Source organism: Mastigoproctus giganteus, chromosome 11 (assembly GCF_048544385.1).
Source record: "Mastigoproctus giganteus isolate SK-2022 chromosome 11, ASM4854438v1, whole genome shotgun sequence".
Taxonomy (NCBI): Eukaryota; Metazoa; Arthropoda; class Arachnida; order Uropygi; family Thelyphonidae; genus Mastigoproctus; species Mastigoproctus giganteus.
The window spans coordinates 67,145,284-67,172,409 of record NC_143585.1 but is presented as its reverse complement, the minus strand read 5'-3'; the positions used below and the strand labels follow the sequence as shown (position 1 = coordinate 67,172,409).

General features: G+C 37.4%; 1 protein-coding gene across 1 annotated transcript; it reads right to left on the bottom strand.

Annotated features, from left to right (window-relative positions):
- On the bottom strand, nucleotides 1-25,873 carry LOC150078085 (proton channel OtopLc-like). The gene is made up of 7 exons (XM_090384459.1): nucleotides 25,823-25,873; nucleotides 18,255-18,556; nucleotides 17,128-17,236; nucleotides 6,624-6,894; nucleotides 4,683-4,858; nucleotides 2,287-2,443; nucleotides 1-890 (listed from the first exon to the last, which is right to left on the bottom strand). The coding sequence occupies exons 1-7, from the start codon at nucleotides 25,871-25,873 to the stop codon at nucleotides 1-3; spliced, it is 1,956 nt and encodes a 651-aa protein (XP_090240585.1).
- Nucleotides 25,874-27,126: the final 1,253 nt, after the last annotated feature.

Below are 27,126 nucleotides of genomic sequence, written 5' to 3'. Positions count from 1 at the left end.
TCATTCTCCTTTATCGTATGCTGATTTCCATATATCTGCCAGACAAACTGAAGAATGAAACCTATAAAATAGCATCAGAGGTAAAGTGGTATGACCGATGAATAACCATACCAATTCTCCATAATACTCACTTTCTCCATAGTATCGTTCGACACTTTTCAGTTCGAATGTGTTAATAATCCACATGGTTAAATTACAAATTATTAGAAACGTAATAATTTCACGACCTGGCTTTTGATAGCGGAGACTGTGGGAATTGCTACACCTTCTTAGTCCATCAATAATGAAAGGTGTTTGCAAAATCACTTGTGCGGTTACAAGGATCGACATTGTCACCCTAACAATACTGTTTTTTTGGAATTCAGCAATGGCTGACAAGAGGGAGTAGACAAAATAGAATGGTAATGGAAAAAACAAAAGAACGTCATCCAGAAAAGTTATTGGATGCAAATTGAAATCCAGGCGAGAAAACTTCCAGTAAGCTATCAGAACTGCTAACAATGAGATGATAGTAAGCACTCCTTCTTGAACAGTATGAATGGCAACTCCGGTTTCTATATAACCTTTGCTGTTGATAGCTATAAAGAATACGATGATCGTAATAATGGATGTAAGAAGGAGAAAGAGGCCAGCAAATAAGCCTTTATTTGAAGCGTGACAATCGGCGCTAATGACTAGATTACTCTGGTAGGTGATCTCTTCGATTCCATCATCGTTAGAAATCTTATGGTGGAAATGATGAGGATTGGCATGAGTATGGTCTTTTCCAATATTCTGCCACACGATAAACCAAACACCTGCTAGGAGTAAATTAAACTCTACCGTAAATGGATAAAGATAAGGTAGAGCTTGCAGCGAACCCTCGGATAAAATGGTGGTTGCAGAACAGTCTGTAGTAAAGTTGTCTGGATGCTGTGTGACATTGCTGATGCCTAATGAAAGTAAAAAAAAAATTATTTTAGAATTCTGGATTAAAGTAGCAGACCAAATTCTATAATTCATTGCTAAATATTAAAAAGTTAGTTAATGTACACGCTGGAATTAGGATACCTTGTGCTGATGTCCACTTGTTGCTAAAACATCTGAAAGATGTTCATTTGGATTGAGATCTGGATGCTTTACTAATGTGGGTTGGAAATAGCAGGTTTACCACATTAAGACAGTGTTTTATATCTATAAATTATTATTTTTTAAACTCATATAATCTGGTTTGGTGAAGTCTAGATTTATCATGCATTCTATCTCTCATCTTCAAGGGTTATTTCAACACTTTTTTAAGAATTCAAGTGCTGTAAGATCTGAAATATGACTTAACTGGACAATCTTTCGAGAAGGTGGTGTTTTCGGTAGCCATTAATTAAATCATTTTCGAAAACTCATGTCGACGGGGCGCATGTTGAGTTCAACTAAAGCATCCTATACACATTCATTTTTACGTATTATATGAAAGGTTATTTATATGAAAATATAAGAAGTATATTATTGTAAAGAGACGAAAGAAAGCGTATTATTTAGATTAATTATTATTTCATTAATCATTAAATAATAATAATTATTATTAAACTTAATGATTATTTATCTAAATTATTTAGATATATAAAAGTAACCCTAACGAAGAACCTTGTGAGGATCCTGTTGGAAGTAGGGATTAGATTTCAGTTGTAAAAACAATTTAATTTTTCGGTTGCCACACAGCCTCATAGCCATTTGAATATAACTCCACTAGCACTATAATTTTAATTTATTTACCAGTAGTGATTGCGAAAAAAATCGAAACCATTTTGAAGCCGAGATAAAATTAACAAGATTTTCTTTTTAGGGGGATGGAATCAGTAACATCTTTCCAAAGTATAGCGAGACTTGCTGTTGTATACCTACTTTTTGAAAGCACTTATTTATAAATGTTTTTAATATATTCTAATTAAAGTCACAGATATCAAGATGACGTAGTTGGGCTATTCTGAATTACTGCATGTTGTTACTTGTTATTCCTCTCTTCGTGGTTTATCGATTATACAAGTTTTTTTAATAAATTACACTATTAATATAATTAAATCAATTATGTTTCCGGTAATAAAGATTATATAATATTTTAACAGAATCCTCGTCTTTAGCTTTCACCAAGCCAATTAAAAGTGAATTAGCTTGTTGAAAGCTTTATGGGAACATTGATGATTTGGAAGAATTGAAAATTGTAGTAGAATTGCTATTTCTTGCACTTAAATTTTATAGATAGTTGTTTATTTTGCTCGATTATTATTATTTATTGTGGTGTGAGCAACTTACCAGAAGAATTTACATCTGTTTTGTGTTCCTTTGATAACTTGTGGTGGAAATCCTCCAAAGCTTCCTCTACAATCGTACTGAACCAATAACATAAACACGTGCCCATCAGATGCATGAGTCCAAACCTCGCTATACCTTTGTAGCGATAAATTATGACCTGCGTAAAAAAGGAAGAACGTTCAGTAGGGTGAAGTATGAATTTTTATATGAAGACATAAAACCTTCGAATCTATTATCATTTTAATTTGCATACAGAAGTATATATTTTCAGCTTTAAAACTTAAAAGACATTTATAATTAAATTAATTATGGATTTATCGATTTGTACTTTACAAAATTTTTGTTAACTTCAATCGAAATATGCAAATTTAATTAGAAATATAATAAAATTCCGCATTATAATTAAATAAAAAAAATTATCTAACGAAGATAATTCGATAATTTAAACTTCCGGAAATATTTGTACTGTGATCTTACCTAATGTGTGAAGAATATTAGGATAACAACAGTTTATTCTGTTCGTTAGCGCGTCAAGTATCTTTATAATTTTAAGCGGTTTTAAAATTTGTGAACGGATTAATAATACGGATAGTTCAACAGAGAATTAAAAAAAAAACAATAGTTCCATAACTCGCCACCAGGTGACATCAGTATCAGTAGTTGCCGGTTCAGAAACTCTGCAACATATTACTTGATTTCACAAGAGATGAATGAAGTAGAATTTTGCACGATTGTTTCCACATCACTTCACGTACTTCACAAATATAGTATTTACTCAACGTTTTGTTATACTTCTCTTATTTCCTCCTAGAATTTAAATAAATATTCAACGTCTTTTCACATTTCTTCTGTGATTAATATAGTGTAATAAAAGAAATGACTCATCAAAAAGCAACAATATCATGTGGATGCAAATCGAGATCATTTCTTTTCTGCTCAGCCACCCGTATTGACTATTCATTCATTCTTTCAATAACAATAAGCACGTTGAAGCATACTACAGTATATTAAAGTGTAAAATTGTCGTATTTTTCAGAAAACAAGACTACGTTCTTCAACTTGCAAAATGCTGCCTAGAATATCTTGCGTCTTATGGCCTGAAGGTACACGCAGAGTAATGTCTTCATTATTAGCCATGTCTAGAGACAGTATGGCCGAAATTGTTCTGTGGCCTTTTTTTGTTATGTGACCATTTGAGATCAAACGTAACGGAGTCACAAAAAAAAGGACGTTTGCCGAATTAAACAGAGTTATAGCTGCATTTCCAGGAGATCTAGCCAACTGCAGTCATTGGACATATCATTTAACAAACCCATTAAAGATTTTACTTCATGCATGAGGAGTGGACCAAATGGATGGAGGCGACAAATCGCGATGTGACACCAAAAGAACGGTACTCAATGTCTGAGTATGAATACTTACTCACTCACACACATTGAGGAGGACTTGACTTTCTTATTTTATTAACACGTCCAATAACATAATGAAAGTAAAACAAACAACTCTTACGCATGTATATAAATATAAATATTTATAAGAATCAGTGCATTTAAAAAACAATCATTAAATCAAACATGAAAGAAATATAATTAACAAAGATAAAAAACAAAGGTTTTTATCATTGAAGATAAAAGATTTTTATCTATTAAAGATTGCATGAAAGAATAATACTCCTCTCTATTAAATTAATATAATTTTTTCTTTTATAATGAAGGCGCACTAACCATTTTCAAGCAAATATCTCGTGAGAATGTCATCATATTTCTCATAACAAAACTCGGCTGACTATCTCGATTCCTCCAGTTATCTTTTCATGGAGTTTAAGGGAAACTCCTTGAAAAGTAACTTCGCAACCGTAAAAGAATAAACCAATTTATTCAAGTACATAATTTTCTGGAAAATCATAATGCCAACAGGTTTTAAAAAGAGTACCAAGTATTGTACAATGATCTACGAATGTTCATAATCCACATTAATCCTCCTCCATCATCAGTTACGATTGAGTCGGCTTCCGTTGCCTCTAACCATTTCTTCTGCTGTTTCAACAGGATTTTTACAAGAGTTGTTAAAGAATGGTGCCTTCAATAGCATCTCTATCCGAAGATAGAGTGTGGACTGAACACGGTGGACGAATAACGAAGTTGCCTAGGTCACTTGACTGATGTCAGCGGATTTAAATATCACTTTAAATCCTCATCAACGCAGAATCTGTAGAGCTTAGACCAAAGTATTTCTACAGAGTGCGGTGTCATAAGCTACACCGCACTCTGTAGAATGTAGCAGACCAATACTATTGCTGAAAGAAGTACGAGATATCTACGTATATGACCTTCGTTTCATATAATGATCTGTATATTCGTATAATGACCTTTATATAATATATTTGTAGTACTTACGTTGGAGTATTTGAAGACCATAAAAAGCTGGTAAAATGAATAAATTGGCCTCAAAATATCCAGAACGATAGCGGAAGAACTCCCACAGTTCAGTGACTGCTTTTTCTTGTCCACAAAATTTAGAATCTGTTGCCCAAGTTGAAAGCCCACGCTTATCAAGTGACCAAAACAAAACGCTGTAAAAAATACATCAGATATATAAGTTTCGAGTTTTAAAACATTAACAAAGCAGTTTATAACTAACGTATATGATTCACTGATAAGACTAAATACTATTTTTATATATTTTTTTTACTTTTCCCTCGTTTTATAAGTTGTTTGAAAAATGGTATTACCGTCAAAGACGCTTCACTTATCTAAAATTTAGAGAATACTGTTTTTCGAATTTAGCGGTATACTGTACTTTAATCTGATTATGGCGTTGTTGAATTTTCCATAAAATTTTATTTCGAAGGAAATTGGGTTCAGTATTGTTCCAAAACTAGTCAGTTTGGTTACGTGCTTCATCCAAATAATAATAAGATATACATTTAAGAACCTTCTTTTTAAAGATGGTCATCTCTATAAATCTACATATCTAAGTTTCATACGGAAGATTTAAAAACAAAAATTAAAAAAGTTAGGAAAACCATTAAAAATGCTACCACCTCTTCTGAAGCGCATCCCAGTCAAGCGTGCCATTTCAAAATTACCCATTTAGAGGATTGGAAATAAACGAAAGCAAAATGTCTGACAATGGGTATTTTTAAATTGACATCGATGGCGGATGTCATCAATGATTTACCAATTAATGAATGAAGGTTTTGTGGTAGCATCGTGTACACTGAAAGGACAGAATTCATGAGATACCTGGTTCCTGGGCAACGAGACGCAGTCACCCCTCTCGCTAGTGGACGAACCAACCGCTTGGCAGGTATATAGATACTCTGCATCACTGCATTCACGTAGACGGTAATTCGATGTCAGTATGGATAAACGTCGTGAGTTAACCGACTTTGAAAGAGGGATGATAGTGGGGGCCCGACGGTGGGTCACTCTGTCGCGGATGTGGTACAGAAATTGCGCTATCCCCGTTTGACAGTATCAAGAGTGTATCGGGGATACTCTATTTTCGGGATAACATCTCATTGTGGACAGGGCTGTGGGCGGAGAAAGGTGGTGGATGAACCTGGGTGTGGACGTCTGTCTCGCATTGTTTCAACCTCTAGGTCTCAACTGGGCGAAAGAACATCAGCACTGGACCTTGGATAATTGGAGACAGGTCTCCTAGTCCGATGAGTGCTGTTTACAGTTATTTCAAGAGGACGAAAGAGTGAGATCTGGCGAAAACCGCACGAAGCTATGCATCCGTCATGTCAACAAGGAACTATTCAGGCAGGTGAACGGTTGGTAATGATTTGGGGCGTGCTCAACCGGCACACGTTGGTACTTCTGGTACGTCTAGACGCATCTCTGAACGGTCAGAAGGTTACGTGTTCATCCTTGCAGACCATCTGCATCCCCTCATGGTTATTGTGCACCCACAGGGCAATAGACTCTTCCAGCAGGACAATGCGCCTCTCCACAGAGCCACGGTGACAAGAACATGGTTCGAAGAGCATTCCGCAGATTTTATCACCATGTAATGGCCACCCCATTCATCGGACATGAACCCTGTGGAGCATCTTTGGGATGTTGTGAAAGATCCGTTGGAGCTTTGGATCCTCCACCCAGGAATGCGACGGAATTATAGACAGCGGTGCAGTAAGCATGGATGGAAATACCCGTTGAACGCTTTTGTGAGCTAGTGGACTCAATGCCTCGCCGTGTGACTACCCTTATCCAGGCGAAAGTCACTAGGTAGGTATCCCAAGATTTCTGTCCACTCAGTGTATTATACCCCTCCATTAGAGGTGAAATGCCCTTAGATTGCGCCCTCGCTTTTTCTTAATGTAAGCTTACCTGCCATTCCAATCTTCAAATAGAAACTTCCGCTATGTCGGCCTCTAAGGAACCGATAAGGAGGCGTATCTGAACCCTGTAGATATGACATAGAAAATGTAAAATCTGTGTAATTACTTAAACGATCAGCATTTTCCTGTACAGACTCCTCGTGCTGCTTGAGTTTCCTTAACACGTATTTCTTATATCGATGAAGGTCAAAATGGAGGAACACCAACCACAGTAATCCAACTCCTGCTGCCAAGGAGCTGAAAATCTGGAACGACCGAAGCTAGGTAAATGGCTCAATATAAAAAACGTAATAATATAAAGTAACAAAATAGTAAATATTACATATCAAAAGAATTCTAGAAATAAATTTGAAATGGACACATGCATCGAAAAATTATTTCCCTAAAAAGTTCGTTTTTTCAGTCACGAATAAGCATTCTTTTATATGAATATCACTTAAAAAATGTAGCAATTTCTCCTTCTGGTGACGATAACATAACTAGGCGTTTTCTGCCAGTGGACAGATTTTAGAAGAGGCGTATCCTCAATGTCTCCTCCACTTCATTCTGTTCTTGTGGAAACTTATGAGCGATAATGATAATTAGTATTATTATAAAAGTTTAATTAAAGGTTTCTTCAATTGGAGTTCTAGCTAGCCAATCTCAGGCTGAAGAAGTACGCCCCCTCGTGAGTTATTTATGGATTTTTCAGCCTTCACAAAGCTCAAATTGAAGAACGTACATATTATGGCTGTACAAGGCTATAAAATCCTTAAGACAATCTCAGTTTAATTCTGATATTAATATCAGAACTAGACTCAGATGACTTAACACTTTTCTCCCATTAATGGGACGAAAGTGTAAAGTCATCCGAGTACTAGAAAGATTCGCTCACATTCGTTTAACATGGAATTGAAAGCAGCAATAGTGGGAAAATCTTTTCTGTCCATGGCACGGTTCCCACAATTAAAAACAGATATGAGTTCATAAAGATTAATTCAAATCTCTTACAATGTTTACACCATGATAAATACTTTATTAACAATGCGTTACGGAACCTTTACCAGAGCCTTGATCACTTGCCAAGTAATCCAGGCCCCAGTAAAGGTGCTGAAACCTTCACTTCCAACATTATGTTATAAATTTTAATAAAAATATTCTGTGATTGTTGCACAAAAAAAGAAGGTTTGAATACAGTTCAACCAGGGTATATTAGAGCTTTAACTTTTTCAAAGATCCTTAATTAGTTTCTTCTTTGAGGGCCCTAACGACTAGCAAATTGGTTATAATTTTGTCCTTCCAGTACCCACCAGATGGGGTAAACTTTTATGGTCTTTTCTCACAGCACAGTCAAGTTATTTGGTATCATGCAAAGGATTGTATGTTTTTAAAAGAAACTCGTATCTCTGTTTCCGAAAAAAAAGGAGACACACCAGCCATATAATGTACAAATATACTGACGCCTCATCGCCTAAGTATGCATTCAAATAATAAAAATTAAGGATTCTATCAGAAAATTTTTAAGGTGGCATCGTTTTAGGTTATATCTCATATTGTGAATACCTTCACAACGAGTTGCCATGATATTGCACTACTTCGAATAAGTAACGCTTCACCTAAGGAGAAGACTAGTGTTACTTATTCTCAGATAGGTACCACCACCCAGACAGCACTGTTTCAGGGCTATTTGGCCCTTCGTCAGTGAGTGGGTAGGTACCCAAGTGATGCAATGATGTTCGCAGCTTGAGGCTCTAGCCCTAAATGCGCCTTAGTCTAAATACATCATACACCATCAGGCATCTCTCATATTGTGGAGTTATACTTCATAACTGTTTTTGCCATCATTGCATCACTTGGGTACCTACCCACTCACTGATGAAGGGCCAAATAGCCCTGAAACAGTTCTGCTAGGGGGAGCTTGATGATGTCTGGAGTTTCCAAGAATAGGTAACAACAGCCTTCTCCACTGGGGAAGCGTTGCCTATTCGAGGAGTTTATGAGTTTTTGAGTGGTGTGAGTTGAAGGAGTTACTGTCCCTTTCATTCTTCTACACTGTTTCTTTTCCTCTTCCACTCCTACTATAACTTTCCCTCTACCTTTTTTGCTTTTCTAAGTCTAATAGGGACAAGTGGATATTCGAGTAGATATTCACATACATACATAAATAGCCCTGAAACAGTGCTGTCTGGGTGGTGGTACCTATCTGAGAATAAGTAACACTAGTCTTCTCCTTAGGTGAAGCGTTACTTATTCGAAGTAGTGCAATATCATGGCAACTCGTTGTGAAGGTATTCACAATATGAGATATAACCTAAAACGATGCCACCTTAAAAATTTTCTGTTTATTCAGAAATGGCTGTGTATTATGATGCTAAGCACTTTATATACATAGTCTAAATTTGTTCGCAGCTTGAGGCTCTAGCCCTAAATGCGCCTTAGGATTCTATCATTATAGCCCATGTCTTGTGGAGCGTTTAACATTTAGAAAATGCTCCAATATCTAGGTTATAATTTTTATATGAAATGTTTAAAAATTTCCCTTGACTATTTGTTATATTCTTTAAGATATCTGGAACTCGACAAGATATTATTCTGAACTATTCTATTTTAAAACTACTTGGTGAGAATTAGAACACTGATATCATATCACTTTACACGAATCCCGAAGAATTATTTCCGCAGTGACTTTTTTAACTCTAGTTATCTCTTTTCTTAGAAGAGATAACCATAGTCACAGTAAAATAGATAGCCACTTTTCTTACAGATTTCCTTGAGATGTCTATTTGTCTGTCACGCTGACTTAATAAGAAAAAGCCATGGCAAACAACCTTCATGCGGCTCTTGCCAAATCGTGATTCTAAGTTCTATAATTTCAATCATCATACAGAAGTCTTTTTTTTTTTGCCTTTGCTTTTCTATCACCGAAGATATATAACCATTAGAGGCTATCAGAAACTTTAATAGCGATCCCAACTTCGGTAATAATACTTCAGTGCTGATTAAAATAAATAATTACATGCTCAAAAGATGGTACTCATTTTACATACTGCATGCAAATTAACGTGGCCTTCCACCCTTGGTGATAAACTCAATGATGAAATCTATCCAGCAGTCTTATAAGGAAGAGAGCAGACAAGCGAGCTTATTCCTTGTCCGGTGAGCCAACCGGTGATGTCAGCGCTGCCTGTATGTTGAGAAGGTTTAAAAGAAATTACCTGTCTGAAAATTTTCGCAGCAGTGTGCCACTGGAAGAAATGTGGCTTCAATCTTTCTATTGTCATGCAATGTTGCGCTGATTCAATGTTGATTATGATGTTGTTAACGGACTTTGGAAAAGGTTTAAAGAGTCACGGATTGGTAATAGAAGAAATCCTAATGGTAAACCTAGACTAAGACCTTTAATGAAGATAGATTTGAGCGGACCTCGTGGATAGCACACTTGGTAGAATCGCTGTCTTCCTCATACCAGGTGGAAAAGAAAGTTCGAGTCCCATCGATGACATGAGAAATTTTTATGGGCAGTTTTCTCAAAGTGGCTGAGTTATTCGGTCTCAGCAGGTAGTACGGTTTTTTCTCTCGGAACATCGAGTTTTTCGTCCAGCAAACAGAAAATCGATCTCAGAACACACGCAAATTACAGACAATACACGCAGCGCAATATGGCCTTAGTCGCTGATGCTCCTAAAACCCTACAACGAGAAAAACAACCTTTGAGTGTTCGTACAAAGACTACTCCATCTCGATTATATTTTCTTTCGGATCCTCTGGTAGCTTAGTAGACATGATACATCACCGTCTGCCATTTGTTTGGAGAAGACTGGGTTTGATTCCGTCTAGGACTAGAGGAATTTCTAAAGTCCTCCTCAATTGAGGCTGTAGTTAGCCGATCTTGGGGTGGGGGGGTTTCCTCGTGAGTAATTCTGTTTTTTTTTAGTACACACAACATGCAAATCGGCTCACGACCATGCACTTTTGCAGAAAAATACACAATATGAATATGGGTAACAAGCTTTGGTACTGTTAAATTAATAAAGCGTAAATAGCTGCAAATAAATGTGGAGATTTTAATGATTTGTGCCTATATCAACTTGCCCACGAAAGCACACCTAAGCTCCATGCGAAATTATGGAAGTGATCGGAGGACAGCACTACGTCTGTCAGGAGCATCCCAAGCATGCTCTTTAGGAGTGATGTCAGGAGGCCACATCTTAAGGCCACATTTCCATCACACGTATCACAAGGAAAATGGTGTTAAACCATTATTTTAATTACGCATCTAATAAAGTGACTACTCAGTGTATAGTGCTCATTATGCCCTCGTGGGTATCACAGTTGGTAGAATCGCCGTCATGCCCACACCAGGTGGAAAGCACCTGAGTTCGAATCTCATCGATGAAGTGAGGAATTTTTATGGGCCTTTTTCACAACGTGGCTGAGTTAGTCGGTCTTAGGCGAAGGTAGCATGGTTTTTTTTCTCCCGAAAACTCTGGTTTTTCGTTCAGCAAACAGAATTCCACAGAATAAAAGAGTAACATGCAGAGTGCAGTAGATCTGATACAAAATTCAGATACTCCTTGCATAACATTCGACGTTCCACCGATATCAATGAATATAGTCCGAGCCAACAAAATATTCCCCATATCATGATACCACCTCCAAATGATTGGACTGTCTTAACAAGGCAAGCGGGGGGCCATCGTTTTTCGAGTTTCTCGCCACCCTCTTTGCCTACTATCAGTGCAAAACAAAGTATACCGTGATTCCACTGACCGCATGGTTTTCTTACATCGTTCAACTGCGCAAACACGACGCTTTTCAGCACTGCTTCAAGCGGATGTTCCTATTTTTCTATGAAACAAGTGGCTTCCGAATAGGCAGGCGACTGCCAATTTCTAATTTCTTTAAATCCATGCGCATGCTACGAGTTGAAATAAGCAGTTCTGGGCTTGGTTGAATTGAAATGCAATTTGCTACACACTGGATGTCCTATTTTCGCGTACAGTCCTCCTAAGAGTACAACAACTTCGCTCTTGAAGTACTTTTCTCCTACATTTACGCCCTTGAGATGTGTTAGAACCGCTTGCTTTCCAGTCATTAAAAACCTTTTGAGATGGATGCTGTTGAGAAACTAGTTATGTGTTTCGTTTCTTGAATCGTGGCTCCTGCTAAACGTACACCCACGATAAGACCATTTTCAAAATCTGATAAATCACGCGTTTTCCCCCATTTTGGCTTCAAATTATTGCAGTCGAACAGCCTGTGCAGTCTTTTACTCAACGAGGCAACACGTCATTACCCTAAGTCAGTATTCTTTGCATCTATCTCCGCGTAGATCAGCGCCTTCAAGTCATCCCAGAGAAAAAAAAATCTAGAGTTGTGAGATCCGGACTTCTTGCTGGCCCTCGACAGGCCCTCGACGTCCACTCCAATTACCAAGAAATTGTTGGTGCAGAAACTCTGTTATATGGATGCTGTTATGTGCAGGAACATCATCTTGCTAGAATCATGTCGGACATCTCCATCCTCGTTCAAGACACTGGCGAATGCTACCTCGTTGAGCACAGGAGAAAAAAGAAGGGGCCTGTGATGTGGTCTTTCCACACGCCACACCATACCATACGAGTAGCAATTTCTTCACTTTAAGGAGTGAAAGAGTGAGGGTTGTTTTGAGACCAGTAGCTGGTGTTCCGTCGATCTACGAGCTCACCATTTCCATAAAAAACAGCCTCATCACTAAACAGAATTCCGGACGGGAAATTTGCATTTCGAGCATATTGTTATCTGTTCCATTCACAAAATGCCATCTTTGGTCTGGACTATCTTCGCTTAATTTATGCAAGATTTGAAGTTTGAATGGATGCCATTTGTGGGACTTAAGTATGCGGCGAATGCTGCTTTTAGATACCCTTGTCTCAGAGGACAATCGCCGAAGAGACATTTTTGACTTTTGCATAAATTAGTGAGGATGACAGTGGCTGTGTCATAGTTGGTGACCCTTCTTGATAGTCCACTGCTTGGCTTATCGTCTGTGGATCCTGTTTTCTAAAATTCGCAACAAATTTTCTAACAGAGCGCTGTGTTATTGGCTCGCGGTCTGGATGCAGTCTGTTAAATTCTGAGGCGACCTCTCTCTCTTTCTAACTTCGATTTCCTATGAGAAGAATTATCTGGACTCGTTCTTCCTTACCCAAAGACATTGTGCAGCTGCAAAGGCGAAAATATATGAATTAGTTATTTTTCCCGATGATTCCAGACTTATGGGACATTGTATATAATATACTATATATATACGTACACTGTGCTGCCGCTTTATTAGGTGCACCTACCCAGTAGCGTGTTAAGCCTCCTTTATCCTTCAAAACAGCTTGAATTCGTCTAGGCATGGATTGAACAAGATGCTGACAACGTTGTGCAGGAATGGAGTACCACGCAGACATGAGTGTGTCAAGCAGTTCCTTGAAATTTGAAGGAGGTGTAGGCCTGCAGCGAACAGCCCTTTCCAGCTCATCCAAAGATGTTCAATAGGATTGAGATCCACGGACTGAGCGGGCCTCTGCAGCAAAGAAAAGTCATTGTCATGTTTCTGGAACCATTCCATAGTGATTACTTCCAGTGATGGTTACTTCCAGCAAGATAATGCGAAGGTGCGCATTATCTTGCTGGAAGTAACCATCTGATTGAGGATAATCTGTCAGCATGAACGGATGCAATTGGTCAGCAACGATGGTTAGGCACGATGTGGGATTCAGACGTGAATCTATGGGTATCAATGGACCCAATGTATGCAAGAAAATATTCCCCCACACCATAACACTGCCCCCACCACCTTGCACAGTAGTCGTCAGACATGACGGGTCTATGGATTAATGTTGTTTTCGCCAAATTCTGAGCTTTCCATCAACATGATGCACCAAGAACTTCGACTCGTCAGACCAAGCAACTGTTTTCCAATCCTCGATAGTCCAGTGCTGGTGTTGCAGTGCCCACAAGGAGGCGTGCTCTCTTGTTTTTCATTGATGACAAAGGTAAGCGATGTGGGCATCGGCAGCCCATTCGCGACAAAGTGCGACTAGTGGTCCGTTGCGATATTTTGTTCTGCACACCAAGGTTGTATTGTGACGTGATGTGCGACATTGTGGCCCGTCTGTTTGCTTGCAGAATTCTAGCCGTCCTCCTCTGACCTCTCTCATCAACAAGCAATTTTCTTCCACAGGAGTTCCGTTGAGAGGATGTTTTCTGTTTGTTGCATCATTCTCGATACACCCTTGAAACTGTGGTGCGTGAAAAGTTCAGGAGAACTGCTGTTTCAGAGATGCTTTGTCCAGCACGTTTTGCACCTACTACCATGCTACGTTCGAAGTCCGTTAGATCACTCTTTTTCCCCATTCTTGCTACGGTTTGTACGCTTAACTGATACTAGAAAGGTTGTTCTGCTGCATTTATATCCACAACTGTGGTCATGTGACTCGCAACATTGTGGGGCAAACCATTTGTGTGCACAGCAAGGATTTACCTAATAAAGTGGCAGCACAGTGTATATTGTAAGTTTGATTAAATGAGCCTTCAGAATCTTACAACGAACTGCTCAGTCCCTTGATTTGTTTCTTACTGATGTAATTAAAATCACTACTGTTGTTCTCGACCATATTTTATTGAAACGTTGAGCCAACGTCCTGGTCGCCCCATTCTATCATCCTGTCTACTTCTCTGCGTTTTTTTCTTTTCATGATTTTCGATAATTTTGCTATTGACATGATTCCTGTACTTAATAATTTCTCTTCACAAATAATTCATAACAATTGTCAGTCCTGTTATATCATTGTCTAATCTATCTCGGCTGTGTCGAATTTATTTGCGTATATTGGAGTTTACTCACTTGATATGTCCTCAAGTAACCTTACTCTATTTTTAGCACCTGCTGGAATGAATTAGGGAAGTAAAAGGGACATTTCCACAGCCACACTCTCACCCTTATCTAGGTCAAAGCGTGTTAGTTCATCCCAGTTTGATATTAGTGTGACCACAGTTAAGATCCGTTATTGATCTTTGTGCGCTGTGGAAATAAAATATCTTCTCTCGTTAAAAAGTTACCCGTAGCTGCATTCATTGGGTCGATTTACCGATACGCTGTGCACGTGAACAGATGTATATCATGCTCACATGAAGGGTAAATCGTTCGAAATCATTCAAATGATTCTAAAGGACAGTTTGAGTTTCATCTCGCTACACATTTCTCCATGAAGAATCATACTTGAAGCACAGCCTAAAAATTATTTTATTATTTCGAGGGGATCCCATATTTAAATGCCTTGTAGAAAACGTAGAGTATCGACAACCTCAGCATTAAAAGAAAAATATTTAATAACAACATGTAAAAAGTTAGAAGGAAATTTTCTCCATCATCACAGCTTTTATTGAGTCGGATAAAGACTGCTTCCATTTCTTTTCATCTTTTTATTTTTTGAAAAAGTTTCATGATTTCCTTTGTTTTATGATTCCGTTTGGCAATATTCATTTTAAATGCGTAAAATGGAGAATTATCTCACTAAATGAATTGGAGAGAACTCGGTGCTGAAGAAAAATTAAAGTATGCAAGGTATGCTGTTTAAACTACAAGTAAAGCATTGAACAAACCAGATTCTGCATCACTAGAACGAACAACTATTAATGAACTCCACTCGGTGCTCACAATTCTCCATCGTTCCTTATTTCCTTTCTCTTTCTCTGTTCATGGAGGGTATTCAGCAGGGAAAAGGACAAGAACTGCGAAAAATGTGACATCATACATCTTTCTTTCTTTCTTATTTCTGACAGCCGATTCCCCTTAAGGATGACGTGATATTTGGAACAAAGTTTTATTGCTCGATATTCCCCCCTCAGCCTGTAAACTCTGGGAACAGCTGTAACGTAACTCAATGTATGGAAACATTAATAATACCTGAAAGACTTACGTCATTTTGATATATTGCTTAAGTTAAACTAGTCTTTGGCATTAGAAAAAACTAGCTTTTTTTCCATAATGACATTGATCAATCAGATGCAGTACTATCACTGCCAAAAGACAAGATGGACGTTAGTGTCACTCTAAATGGGCATCTGGTTCAGAGAGCGCAACAACACAAGGAGTTGAGCATGGTGCAGGACGATAAACTCACATTTATCCCACACTTTACAGATGCAAAAAAAGTGAGAAAACTATAGGGGCACTGTGGACAAAAGATAACTGGGACACTGTGTTCCAACGTCGTAGCACGTTATGTACTGGGATGTGTATCTCCATCGCCCTTTATGTCTCCCCTGTATGAGCTTCTGCTTCCACGACTAATCTTAAGAGATTCCTATCTGTGGAACACTGGATTTGAGGTGGCTGAACCGCTTACAATCTCGAAGAAGTATTCTTCACGCTAACCTGAATTGGATCCCCCTGGCAACTAACTATAATCAAAATAAACATATCCATCCTGTCGAAGTTCTTCACAGAAAGGATAGAAATTCAAAGTCTGATTGAGATTGACCTCCATTACTCAACCAGCAGCAGACTCCATCACCATAATCAAGCACTTTACAGCCTCCCAGGAACAGTATAACGAACCTTGATAGAACGTTCACTTCCAAGCACTGGGAAGATTGGAAAGACTGAAAAGATTGGATTGTTCCTCGCCTCTCAACATAGACTGTGAGTGATATTACAGAAATTAGTTTCCGAGAGGAAAAAAAAACGATACAACCCTGGCCTAAACCGACCAACAGAGTCAGGTTGTGAAAAGGCCCTTAAATATTTCACGTCATTGATGGGATTCGAACTCGGGCCTTTCCACTCGGTGTGCAGAGGACGGTGATTATAACAAATGTGCTACCCACGAGAGCAAATCTCCTTATGGAAGTGAATTTTGTATACTGTGGTAAAAAATCTTTGCTATACTTTGAGGAGAAATTGTGGGCGTACTTTAAGAAGTCCTCCAATCTTTTATTGTTTTTTAGAAGTGGCAAAAATTAGGCAAAAATTATATATCGTAATTTGTTGATTGGCATATCGCTATACCTATGGGACATAGATATAAAAGTAATATTTTACAGAAAATATTACTTTTATACGTGTCTCTTATGTTTTATTATTGACAATATTAGAATTATTTGTACCCGGTGTGTAGCCTAGTAATATTTCAGAGAAAATTTCCAAATTACAGCGTTCTTAACCAGAGAGGTTTTTGCCCTCCAAAATACAATGGTGCAGTAATCAGCATTTCCCAATAATAATGAAATTTTGTTTGCTTCTGGTGAAGTCAATACATAAAAATGTTATCAATCCGATCCGAAAGCAGAGTTATCGAATGAATTTTCGTTCGATGATGAAACTGTTATCGATAACGATAGTTGTATACTGCACTGAATGTAGTGATGACGTAAAATATAAAGTAATTATACTGGTTAAGTTGGTGTAACATTGAAATGGATGTTAGCCAACTGCTGCTTGATTCCTATTGTGATGTCAATAGAAAAGAGAAACTACGTACCTCTGGGATATATCTATACTGTACTCTCTGGAACTGGATATACAAGACACCACCTATCATTACCAAAAATACAGCGTAGATAGTACTGAACATAACTGTCAGATTCCTCCTGTAAAGTAAAACTGATGCAATTAGGGTCAAAAGCGATAACTAGTTGCTGTTTTTTGTAATAAGAAATTTTGAAATTATCCAGCTTTTGATAATATTAAAGTAAACTGCATTGCTATGTTTAATCTGTCTGATTCTCCCCTCTAACTGCGGGTAGCCCAAAAGACTGGCAGCGTCTTCTCCTCATCTGTCTATATTACTTCGATCTTCATCAGCTTCTGTCTGCCAACCTTTTTATCCTGGCAATGAAACATCCTTCTCTTGAACCCCAAAGAAACGTTTAATCTTCTGCAAGATTTTGCTCATAAAGCCTTCACCAGACGTGGATAACTCATCAATAGAACTTCATTTAATGTAACTACTCCTATTCCAACTCAATCTTCAGTCCAAGCCATCACCTCCGTCGTCTCCAATTCGTGATACCATCACAATCGTCACTACCACCATCTTTAGGTCAAGTACCGTCTCCACCGCTACCTACGATTTGAACAGTTGCTAATCTTACTTATACGACGCCAAACGATACCACTGTGTTTTCCTGACTTCTATCTCCTGCTGGCCTCAAGATGGTCCTGAGGCCAGCAGGAGATAGATAGATACTTGAGCTAAAGATGGTGGTAATGACGATTGTAGTGGTATCACGAATTGGAGACAACGGAGGTGATGGCTTGGACTGAAGATGGAGTTGGAATAGGAGTAGTTACATTAACTGAAGTTCTATTGATAAGTTGTCCACGTCTGGTGAAAGCTTTATGAGCAAAAGAACATTAAGCTTTTCTTTGGGGGTCCAAGAGAGGAACGTTTCATTTCCAGGATAAAGAGGTTGGTACACAGCAAACTGATGCTGGCGAAGATCGAAGTAATATAGGCAGGTGAGGAGAACACGATGCCAGTCTTTTGGGCTACCGCAGTTAGAGGGGAGAATCAGACAGATTAAACATAGCACGTTTAGCTCTTATCACAAGAGTTTCCATTATTTTGTCCGCCCTTATACATTATGATGAATTTATTAAACTTACGTTAGTAATTTGTTTCTTTCTTCAGGAGATAGATTCATGACGGATCCATTCATGTTGACATTCGCTGTACTACCATAAGGGGTCATCCTATTTCGGATTGACTCCCTGTACTTTCTTCCGTTTTCTGACCGCGTTAGATTACCATTTGTTCCGCTTATTGTGAACACATCGTTAACGAAGTTTGCAGATCTAGACTCCACAGAATCGCATCTGCTTGGTGTTTCATCTCTTTCTTCATCTCGTGAAGCGACACGGTGCAGCGATAATTTCGGTGACTGATGTTGATTTTCATCGAAAACTATCTGGAATAAAAAAGGTATAGTTCGAAATGCACGAAGTCTAATAAATATTAATAGTTTCAATATACAGATTGGACTGATAAAGAGAAGAATAATGTTATTAATATAAATAGATACAACTTATAAATTATTTTTGGTGTACAAACAAAAAAAAATGTTATTAATTTTAAAATGCAAATTCCTAAATTGTCTATTAGTATTAGCATATCCGTCCGTCCGTCCACATGAGACAACTCGACTTCTGACGAATGACTTTCATGAAATTTAATATTCGTTTCTTTTAGAAAGATTTATTGTGTCATATGCCAAAATCTTACAAAAGGAATCTAACGGGTTTTTCATCCATATGGTTACTGATGACTTAAATTACTCGTATTTTCCTTCCATTACATATAGTGTTCGCCAAATGTCATTTTATTTTTTATTTTTGAAAAAAAAACGAAAAAAAAATTGTTTTATTATTATTATTGTTGTTATTATTATTATAAAGGCAAGGATTACTGGTTAGCATTTTACTAGGTGGCGTTAGTATACAGATTAATTGGTTTCTGTAATCTCGTTTAATTTGGATGAGGCAGTGCAATAAATAATTTGTTCTTTACTCTTCAAATTCAAGAATAAGCGTAGTGTACTGTAGCTTGATGATTAAGAGGAGATTTCATTCGGATTTAAAAACGCCTAAATCAAAGTCCAGTATTATTCTTTTAAGTAAATAACAATAGGAATGACTCATTCCTAAACACAAGTAAAAACGAAGGGCTTGAATGTTTTACGGTTTTTATTTTTCACGTGTTAATTTAAGACGGATGTTATCAGAAAAATAAATATTTCAGAACTGCTCCTGATTTATCATCACTTTCATTACAGATAAACTCCTAACCCTTCAAGTGTGACTGACCTCCTCTAGGCTGAACGACGAGTAATTTAACTCGCAGAGAAAGAGAGAGAGAGTTGAATTGCTTCAAATAACATCAAGAGATATCATTTTCTACATGTTTTCTGCCACCAAGGGATGTCAGAGAATACGCAGGAACTATGGACCAGAAGGGTAAACATAAATAGTTATTATGTTTAAGCTCTTGAAGATAATGAAAGCAATTTGGAACGATAACCAAAGGATCTTGGAAAAGGCATTCATTTACCAAGGTTCCTTTGGTTACACATAAGGCCATTTTACTATCAGCCATCTTTAGATCTGCCTTCTTGTGTTACCGTTGTTATTAACAACTTTTAATTTTTTTTCTTTGTTATTAAAAGTATTGTTTATTAGTATTTTTTTTTTGTTATTAACAGATATTTTTTGTTAAATCAGCATAGTTCATCTGCCTCATGTTATTAACGAATCTTCTCATCAATAAAATATATATTTAAATCGAAGTCGGAAAAAATCAGAGAAACGAGACAAGAGATCAGAAACGCATGTTTGGGAACTCGCAGTCACCAGGAATTATAGCACAAGATTTTTATATCCAATTATACTGTATGGCATAGATGATGCTCCTATACTGGCTTCTGAGGTTGGTAACCCTTGAAAAACCCTTGAAATTACCAAACATCCAGAAAAAATGGAGACTTTAGGATGATTATTGCAGTTAAAATGCCAGCTACCGAATATCTGAGACCAATGTGATTGGCAGATTCCAACTTCCTCCTCTCACGGCTGGTCCATCATTCTCTGCAGAGACCAAGACTTCACCTGGCAGATATTCGCCATACTAACTCCATCAAAGAATTCGGAATATCGATGCTAACTATGATAAGTTCATAATAAATTTATGAGATATAAATTTATTGATTAAGGCTTAAGGTACGTTTTCAGTTCTCCTTTTCCTTCTCATAAATGCAAATCCGAGACAGATCACTGAAACAAAACGGACAAAAAATCAAAAGAAACATGAAAGATAAATAACAGCTGCCACTTAAAGAACAACAGGGACATAGGGCTAAAATTGAATAACAATCTATCAGTTGTAGATAACAAAAACAACTGTAAATGACAATCGAAGGGTTGACAAAGGCAACATTGTGATTCTGGGCAAAACAGATAACAAAATGAAGCAGGTTATCTTCTTAAACCAATAGATGCGCTGACAGATCAGGATACACGACATTAAACAGATTCATACAAAATCGCAATGAATAAAATAGCGCATACTTTATGATTTCTCAAAAATACAGAACAAATTCAATAAGAAATGTGGCCGTATTAATGATATTATTATTTATATTCTATAAATGTATAGTTCTGTTATTATGTTTGTTAAAATCCATAAGGAAGAATATCTTACGCATGCCTAGTAGACCGCGCAGTTAGGACAGTGGTTATAAACACTGTTCTCACCCCTGGATGGAAAAGGCCCTCGTTCTAAATCCATCAATGACGCGAGAAACTTCTAGGGTTTTTTTTTCCACTCCGTGGCTGAGTTAGTCGGTCTCAGGCGTGGACAGCAAGGTTTTATTCCCTGAAAATGGGGTTTTTCATCTAGAAAAACAGGAAAATTGACCCGAGAATACACAATTTATGGACATATTACGCATGGGCAGGTGAGTTCGTTCTCGGGTGACCCTAATATGCCGTTTTTTTAATGCATGTCTAGTACTGGAAGTTTCAAACACCCCTTTGTGGAACTTTGTAGATATTTTAAATTTGCAGCTGTCTTACTCAAAATTTAGGTTAGCAGGTAACTTTATTAGCTCTTAAAAAGTAAGATACTAAACTGGAGGTAAGAACGGTCTTCGACACTAATGCTATGATGACATTTTATTAAGATTCTTAAAGAAGTCAATTTTTTAAAAGTCTGAAGATAAACATTATGAATAGCTGAATGTTCTCCTCGGTTACCAGATTGTTTTAAACCGATTTAGATAATTAATGAAGCAATTTGTAAAGGCTTTTCACAAGGATGGTTTTATCCTTGTGAAATAATAAATAAAGATACTTAAATCGCTTAAAGTATATTTGCAAACAGTTTCCAAGGTTATATGATGCAAAACTCAAAGTAGATATTGAAACACAATTAAAACTTTATTTAGGATGAACACTTCGAACCAAATATGACCACAGTAAAAATAAGCATGGGCTAATTTCAAAAATGTTCGCAACTTCTTAGGGAACAGGAAAGATACTAGTTATGAAGGAACCGTTGAAAATATGCTCAATGTACTTCAAAAATTAGGATATTGCAAGAGTAACTTGAAGGTTCATTTCTTTCACTTCTACATGTACTCCTCCTCGGAGAATCTTAATTCCATCATCAACAGGAAAGGAATATGGCAGGGAAGGCGAAATGTAAAATGTGCTTTTTTGTCATGTGGATAAATTAAATAAATTTTTCAGAATAAGAAAAGCTTGCTTTCCTTTTTTACCAGTTTATGGAAAATCTTTCCGTGATACAAAGAGACTGTCGATATGCACATGTTTAACACTTTGGTGGTCCACGAAAAACTGATAAAAAAAACTGTCATATTGGGGTCACCCGAAAACTAACTCACCTCATGTGTCCTCCAGTCGATTTGCCTGTTTTGAGGACGAATAACCGGAATTCATTCGTCCTCTGCTCGACAAAATTAACAGAGCACAGTGGTATAATTTGTGCAGCTTGCGATGACGCGGAAATAATTCGGTGTGGTGGTGGTGTACCATAGAATAATGGAGGAGACAGCGAGAAACTTCATAAGGGACATTTATAGGGATTGTATGAGAACTACCATAAAGGTTACATTACAGAAGTCGATACAAGATGCTCGAAAATGCGGTCACATGATAGTATGACATATGATCCCTTTCAGAGGCTAAACAAGTTACTGCATGTGGGCAGCAACAATCCCAGAATAACGTACCAATTGGATGGTAGAACGGCACCTAAGCTGATGGAGAACAAAGCAATCTAGGAATAATTTAGTTTGACATGAAATTTTCTGAGAGTGCAGACAGTCTGCTAGGACAACTCATGGACTTTTTCCAATGATGTGTAGGAATTTTTCCAGGAGGGACAAGGAGGTGAGCAAGGAGGGGAGTACTAATACTAATTTAGGTACAGTTTTATATCTGCTTTTTCCTTAATATCTCTTAAAAAATAATAATAATGCCGATAGTAACTAATTCAACATTTTTGTTTTATTTTGGGTTTGTAGATGATCATATGAGATCCATTGGGACTCTGAAAATATCTAAACCATATATGAGCTTTTTATTCATTTCCGTGGATATTTCAGCCAATGCACTCTACAGATTGACGAATTGGTCTTTAATGTACCCCATAAAAAGAGATTGGTGTCAAACAACAATTTGGGGGCGCTTGGTGTTTGGACCGTAAATCGGCAGTACAAACAGCTTTTTATTTACGAAGGGTGTCATTACGTCATCTTGTTGAAAAACAACTTTTTCACCCAAATCATTCACAAGTTAGCCATCAAACACATTTTTAACATGTCAAGATACTTTCGGAAAAAAAAATTGGCTTTATGTTCGTTCTACTTTTAAGACTGCAAAACACACGTTTGCTTTGGGACTACTACCTCCCACTTGTTAATAATTGTATGGGATTTCCCAGTGCATGAAAATATAAAAAAATCCTCGTCATCATAAAATGACGGTTCACTTGTTCGGATTTGTAAAAAGTAGCTTTGTCATCATTAATGGAAAGATTTTGTGCGAACAGATGGTGGTACAGTGATTACATAATAGGCTGACATGTCCCAAGTAACAACCAGTTTCATTAGTAGCATTAACTTTCCGTGTCAAGATTTTGTAATGAAGAAATGAACAAATATTAAATATTGCTTTAAAATGGAAAAACCCTACGCAGAAACGTTTTAAATGTTAAAAAACTGTTGGTGATAAAACATGAATTCGTACCAGTGTATCTGAATAGTATAAACTGTTCAAAGACGGGCGTGAGGATGTTTGCAATGATTCAAGAAGTGGGCGTCCATCAGTCTCTCGAAATAAGGTCAGAGTTGCAAAGGTTCGGGAAACTGTGGCAAGAGATCGTTTGACTCTCAGAATGATGGCTGATGAGTTGGATAAGGATACGATTCATCAAATTCTCCATAAAGATTTAGAGAAAGGAAGGTCTTTGTAAAATTTGTGCTGCACAGCCTCACGGATGAGCAGAAGCAATAAAGAATGGCATCATTGTAAGTCTTCATCCAGACCTTTCAAAAGAATCCTAATTTCCTCGACTGTATTGTCACTGGAGATGAACGTTGGATGTTTCAGTACGACCTAGAGACGAAGCATTTTGCATACAGGTGCTTCAAAGAATATTCAAGGGCATTTCCCGAAATTTCGAGAGAAATGCAACTGGTTCTTGTTGCACGAAAATGCCCCACCCATTCCACACTTGTGGATACATTTCTGACAAAATATGGCATTGTACAGATCAACCATCCACCCTACTCTCCTTCGCTGACTCTTTTCAGGAATTCTTAGAACGGTGTAATAAGTACATTCAATCAGGCAGTAAGTACTTTGAATAAAAATAAAACCATTTTTGAGTTCCTTCACTTGGGTTTTTTTGTTATTCCACCGGTCTGGAACCTTTATTGCAACACTGGCAAGTTAACGGCTTGACTTGCAAGTGTTTATTCGCCAATGTTTCACCTAAGATTTTCCACACTGTAGGCCGCTGTATGTAAAATATTTATTTGCGAGATTATCACAATAGAGAGAGAGACTCAAATTTGATCCATCGCGGACGTTGACCAGTGGTTTTACGCAGGGATGATCTGATTATATTCAACCAATTTCCAACTGTTCATATATAGAGAAAGAGCAATCTGGCAAAATTCAAGGTCCATACGACTAACTTTTTACTTCGTTGATGTATGGCAATGCGTCAGACAGCTATACGAACACGACCAACATTTCTTTGAGAAATGGTTGGTGGCCAACCGGAACCTATAAGTTTTCACAAATATCCAGTCTATTTATGAATTGATATGTTGCGAATTGTATATCCATCACATACTCTTACATTATGTATAAGTCGAAAATTAATAATTTTAGATATAGTTTGATACACTATTTAAAACAAAATGCTATAATTATTTTTAAATTACAACGTTTCCTGGTTATGTTTATTAAGAGAAACAAAATTAATGTCATGAAGCGTCACTATATTGTGTCTGATATTCAGTGTAGTCTTTTTATATACGTAAATCTAAATATATATATGTCTGCGTGTTTAATTATCTGCGTTTAATATAGAATCCAATTTCACCTCGATGAATGTTGGGTAAAATTAGAAATTCTAAATATAGATAGATAAGAATAACATTTTTTTTGCTCGCTCAGATATATTTCCCCCACCATGGCTGTGTCACTAAACGAGAGTGACACTTTAATCAGATGATAGATTTTGATGACGGTGAAAGAACGGAATTTGTTGCCACACAGGCTTATAGAGACCCTTATATCGAGCATGGTTCACGGTTGTTAGGTCTGTTTAGCCTTTGGAGGGGATCAAACGCCATACTAATGTCATGTGACCATATTTTAGAGCATCTTTTATTGACTTCAGCAATGTGGCCTTTTTTGGCAATTCTTTATCGCAAGCTGCACGAGTAACACCACGTTTTCTACCTGTTCTGTCATTTTTTTTTGAGCAGTGTATATACGTTAGGTTTTAGGAGCATCAGCGACTAAGGCCATATTGCTCCATATATATTGTCAGTAAATTTCATGTTCTTTAGTCGAGTTTCTGTTTGCTGAATGAAACACCCGAGTCTCTAGGAGAAAAAACCATGCTACGCTTGCCTGAGACCGACTAACTCAGCCACGTTGTAAAAAAGGCTCATTAAAGTTCCTCACATCATCGACGTGACTCAAACTCAGGTCTTTTTTCACCTGTGTGGGGAGGCCGGCGATTTCATCAACTTCGCTACCCACGCGAGCGTAATATATACTAGTGTGCGTGCATTTAACATAGAACGCATAGAACGTTTAATATAGAACATTTACCATGGTTCTGTAAATGTTGAGTAAGATTACCAGATTCTAATTCTAAATAAGATACATAATAATAATAATTATTTTCTGTTTAATGTGGGGAACCGCCCTTTTCTGGGATTAAAAAACTATGCACTCCTCACACGAGACCGACTAACTCGGTCGCAATTTGAAAAATGCAAATTAAAGGAAATAGGTTTCATGGATGCACTGAAACCAGCTTTTGTCTGGTTCAAGTGCCTCTTTCTTAGCAATATTCCTTTAAAAAGATCGGGAGTACTTTTGAATGGATGAAAGTATGGGAAGTCTAGCCTTACCTCAAGTCCAATCTCAGAAAACGTGGTCTCCTCTTGATCTTCGTTGGTCATCGTTTACCCTGTGCAAATTACCTAACAGTGTCACAATTTGAAGTAAATAACAAAACACATGTTATAATCTGGTCAGAGAAAAAGTGTTGTTCATAGCAAAAATCGTGTGGCAAGGAATGCCACAGATAGGAACAACTCGTACTTTATAACTTCTTTATCACTATTATAGACTTCTGTATTTCAACTTATCTTTGGGATGTTATCTCTCTCTCTCTCTCTCTCTCTCTCTCTCTCTCTCTCTCTCTCTCTCTCTACCCTTTGATATTATTTAGTGCTTAAATATCTTTGCTGCAGCTGTCAAATAGCTGCTACCAAAGAAGCTAGTGGACATGCTGTTTAAACACAACGCTAACTTTCATATAGGCTGAAAAAGAAAAGCTTGTTCATTCATATTCTGATAACGAGATTAAGAAATGGATTAAGATTTCTCACAAAGAAGAAAAATTACGGTTTATTAGATATTGTGGTAGTATGGACAGGAACAAAGATACTTCTATGAAAACAATAACAGTGCAAAAAAGGGTTAATTTTCGTAAAATGTACCTTGATATTGCCAACTCTCTACAATTTGGCATTGTGGAGAGACGAAGCTAAGCTTTCCCTGTGGGAAATTAAAATTGACTTTTAAATATTTAAACTTACATTCATTAGCAGGAGCCATTAGCTCTTTACTTAGTGGGGCAGGAAGAGTAATCTGCTGCGTTCGTTATCATCAAAACACAAAAGATCGGTGCTTATTAATTTTTCAAATTAGGAGGAAATTTTAAACATGTTTTATATTAATCTTTTTTATTTCATTACTGCTCGCAATCAAAAACAAAGTTTCCAAGTTATCGGGAACAATATAAGAAACTTGGTCAGATGTTACCTAAGGTTCTTTCATTAAATGAGACTCACAGTTTAATCAATCCTCGCTGGTAGCTCAATCATTACAATCACCGTCTTGGATAACCCTAATATGATTGTTTTTTGGGGTTTTTTTTTTGATAATTTAATCAAATGACAGTTCCCCCTCGTGCCGTGATGGGCAGCCACCACTAGTTGACAATCGAAGTGAACGGCGGTCGGCACGTGCTGTCCTGGACAACAAACAGTTCACGATCTTTCAAATAAGCCAGAGCCAGAGCACATAGAGGAGGGGAGCACCTTTCCTGGACATTGGACTACTGGAAAAGAGTCGACTTGTCTGATGAATCAAGGTTCCAGTTCCATCATGTCGATGGATAAGTGCGGATTTGACGGTAAGCAGGTGA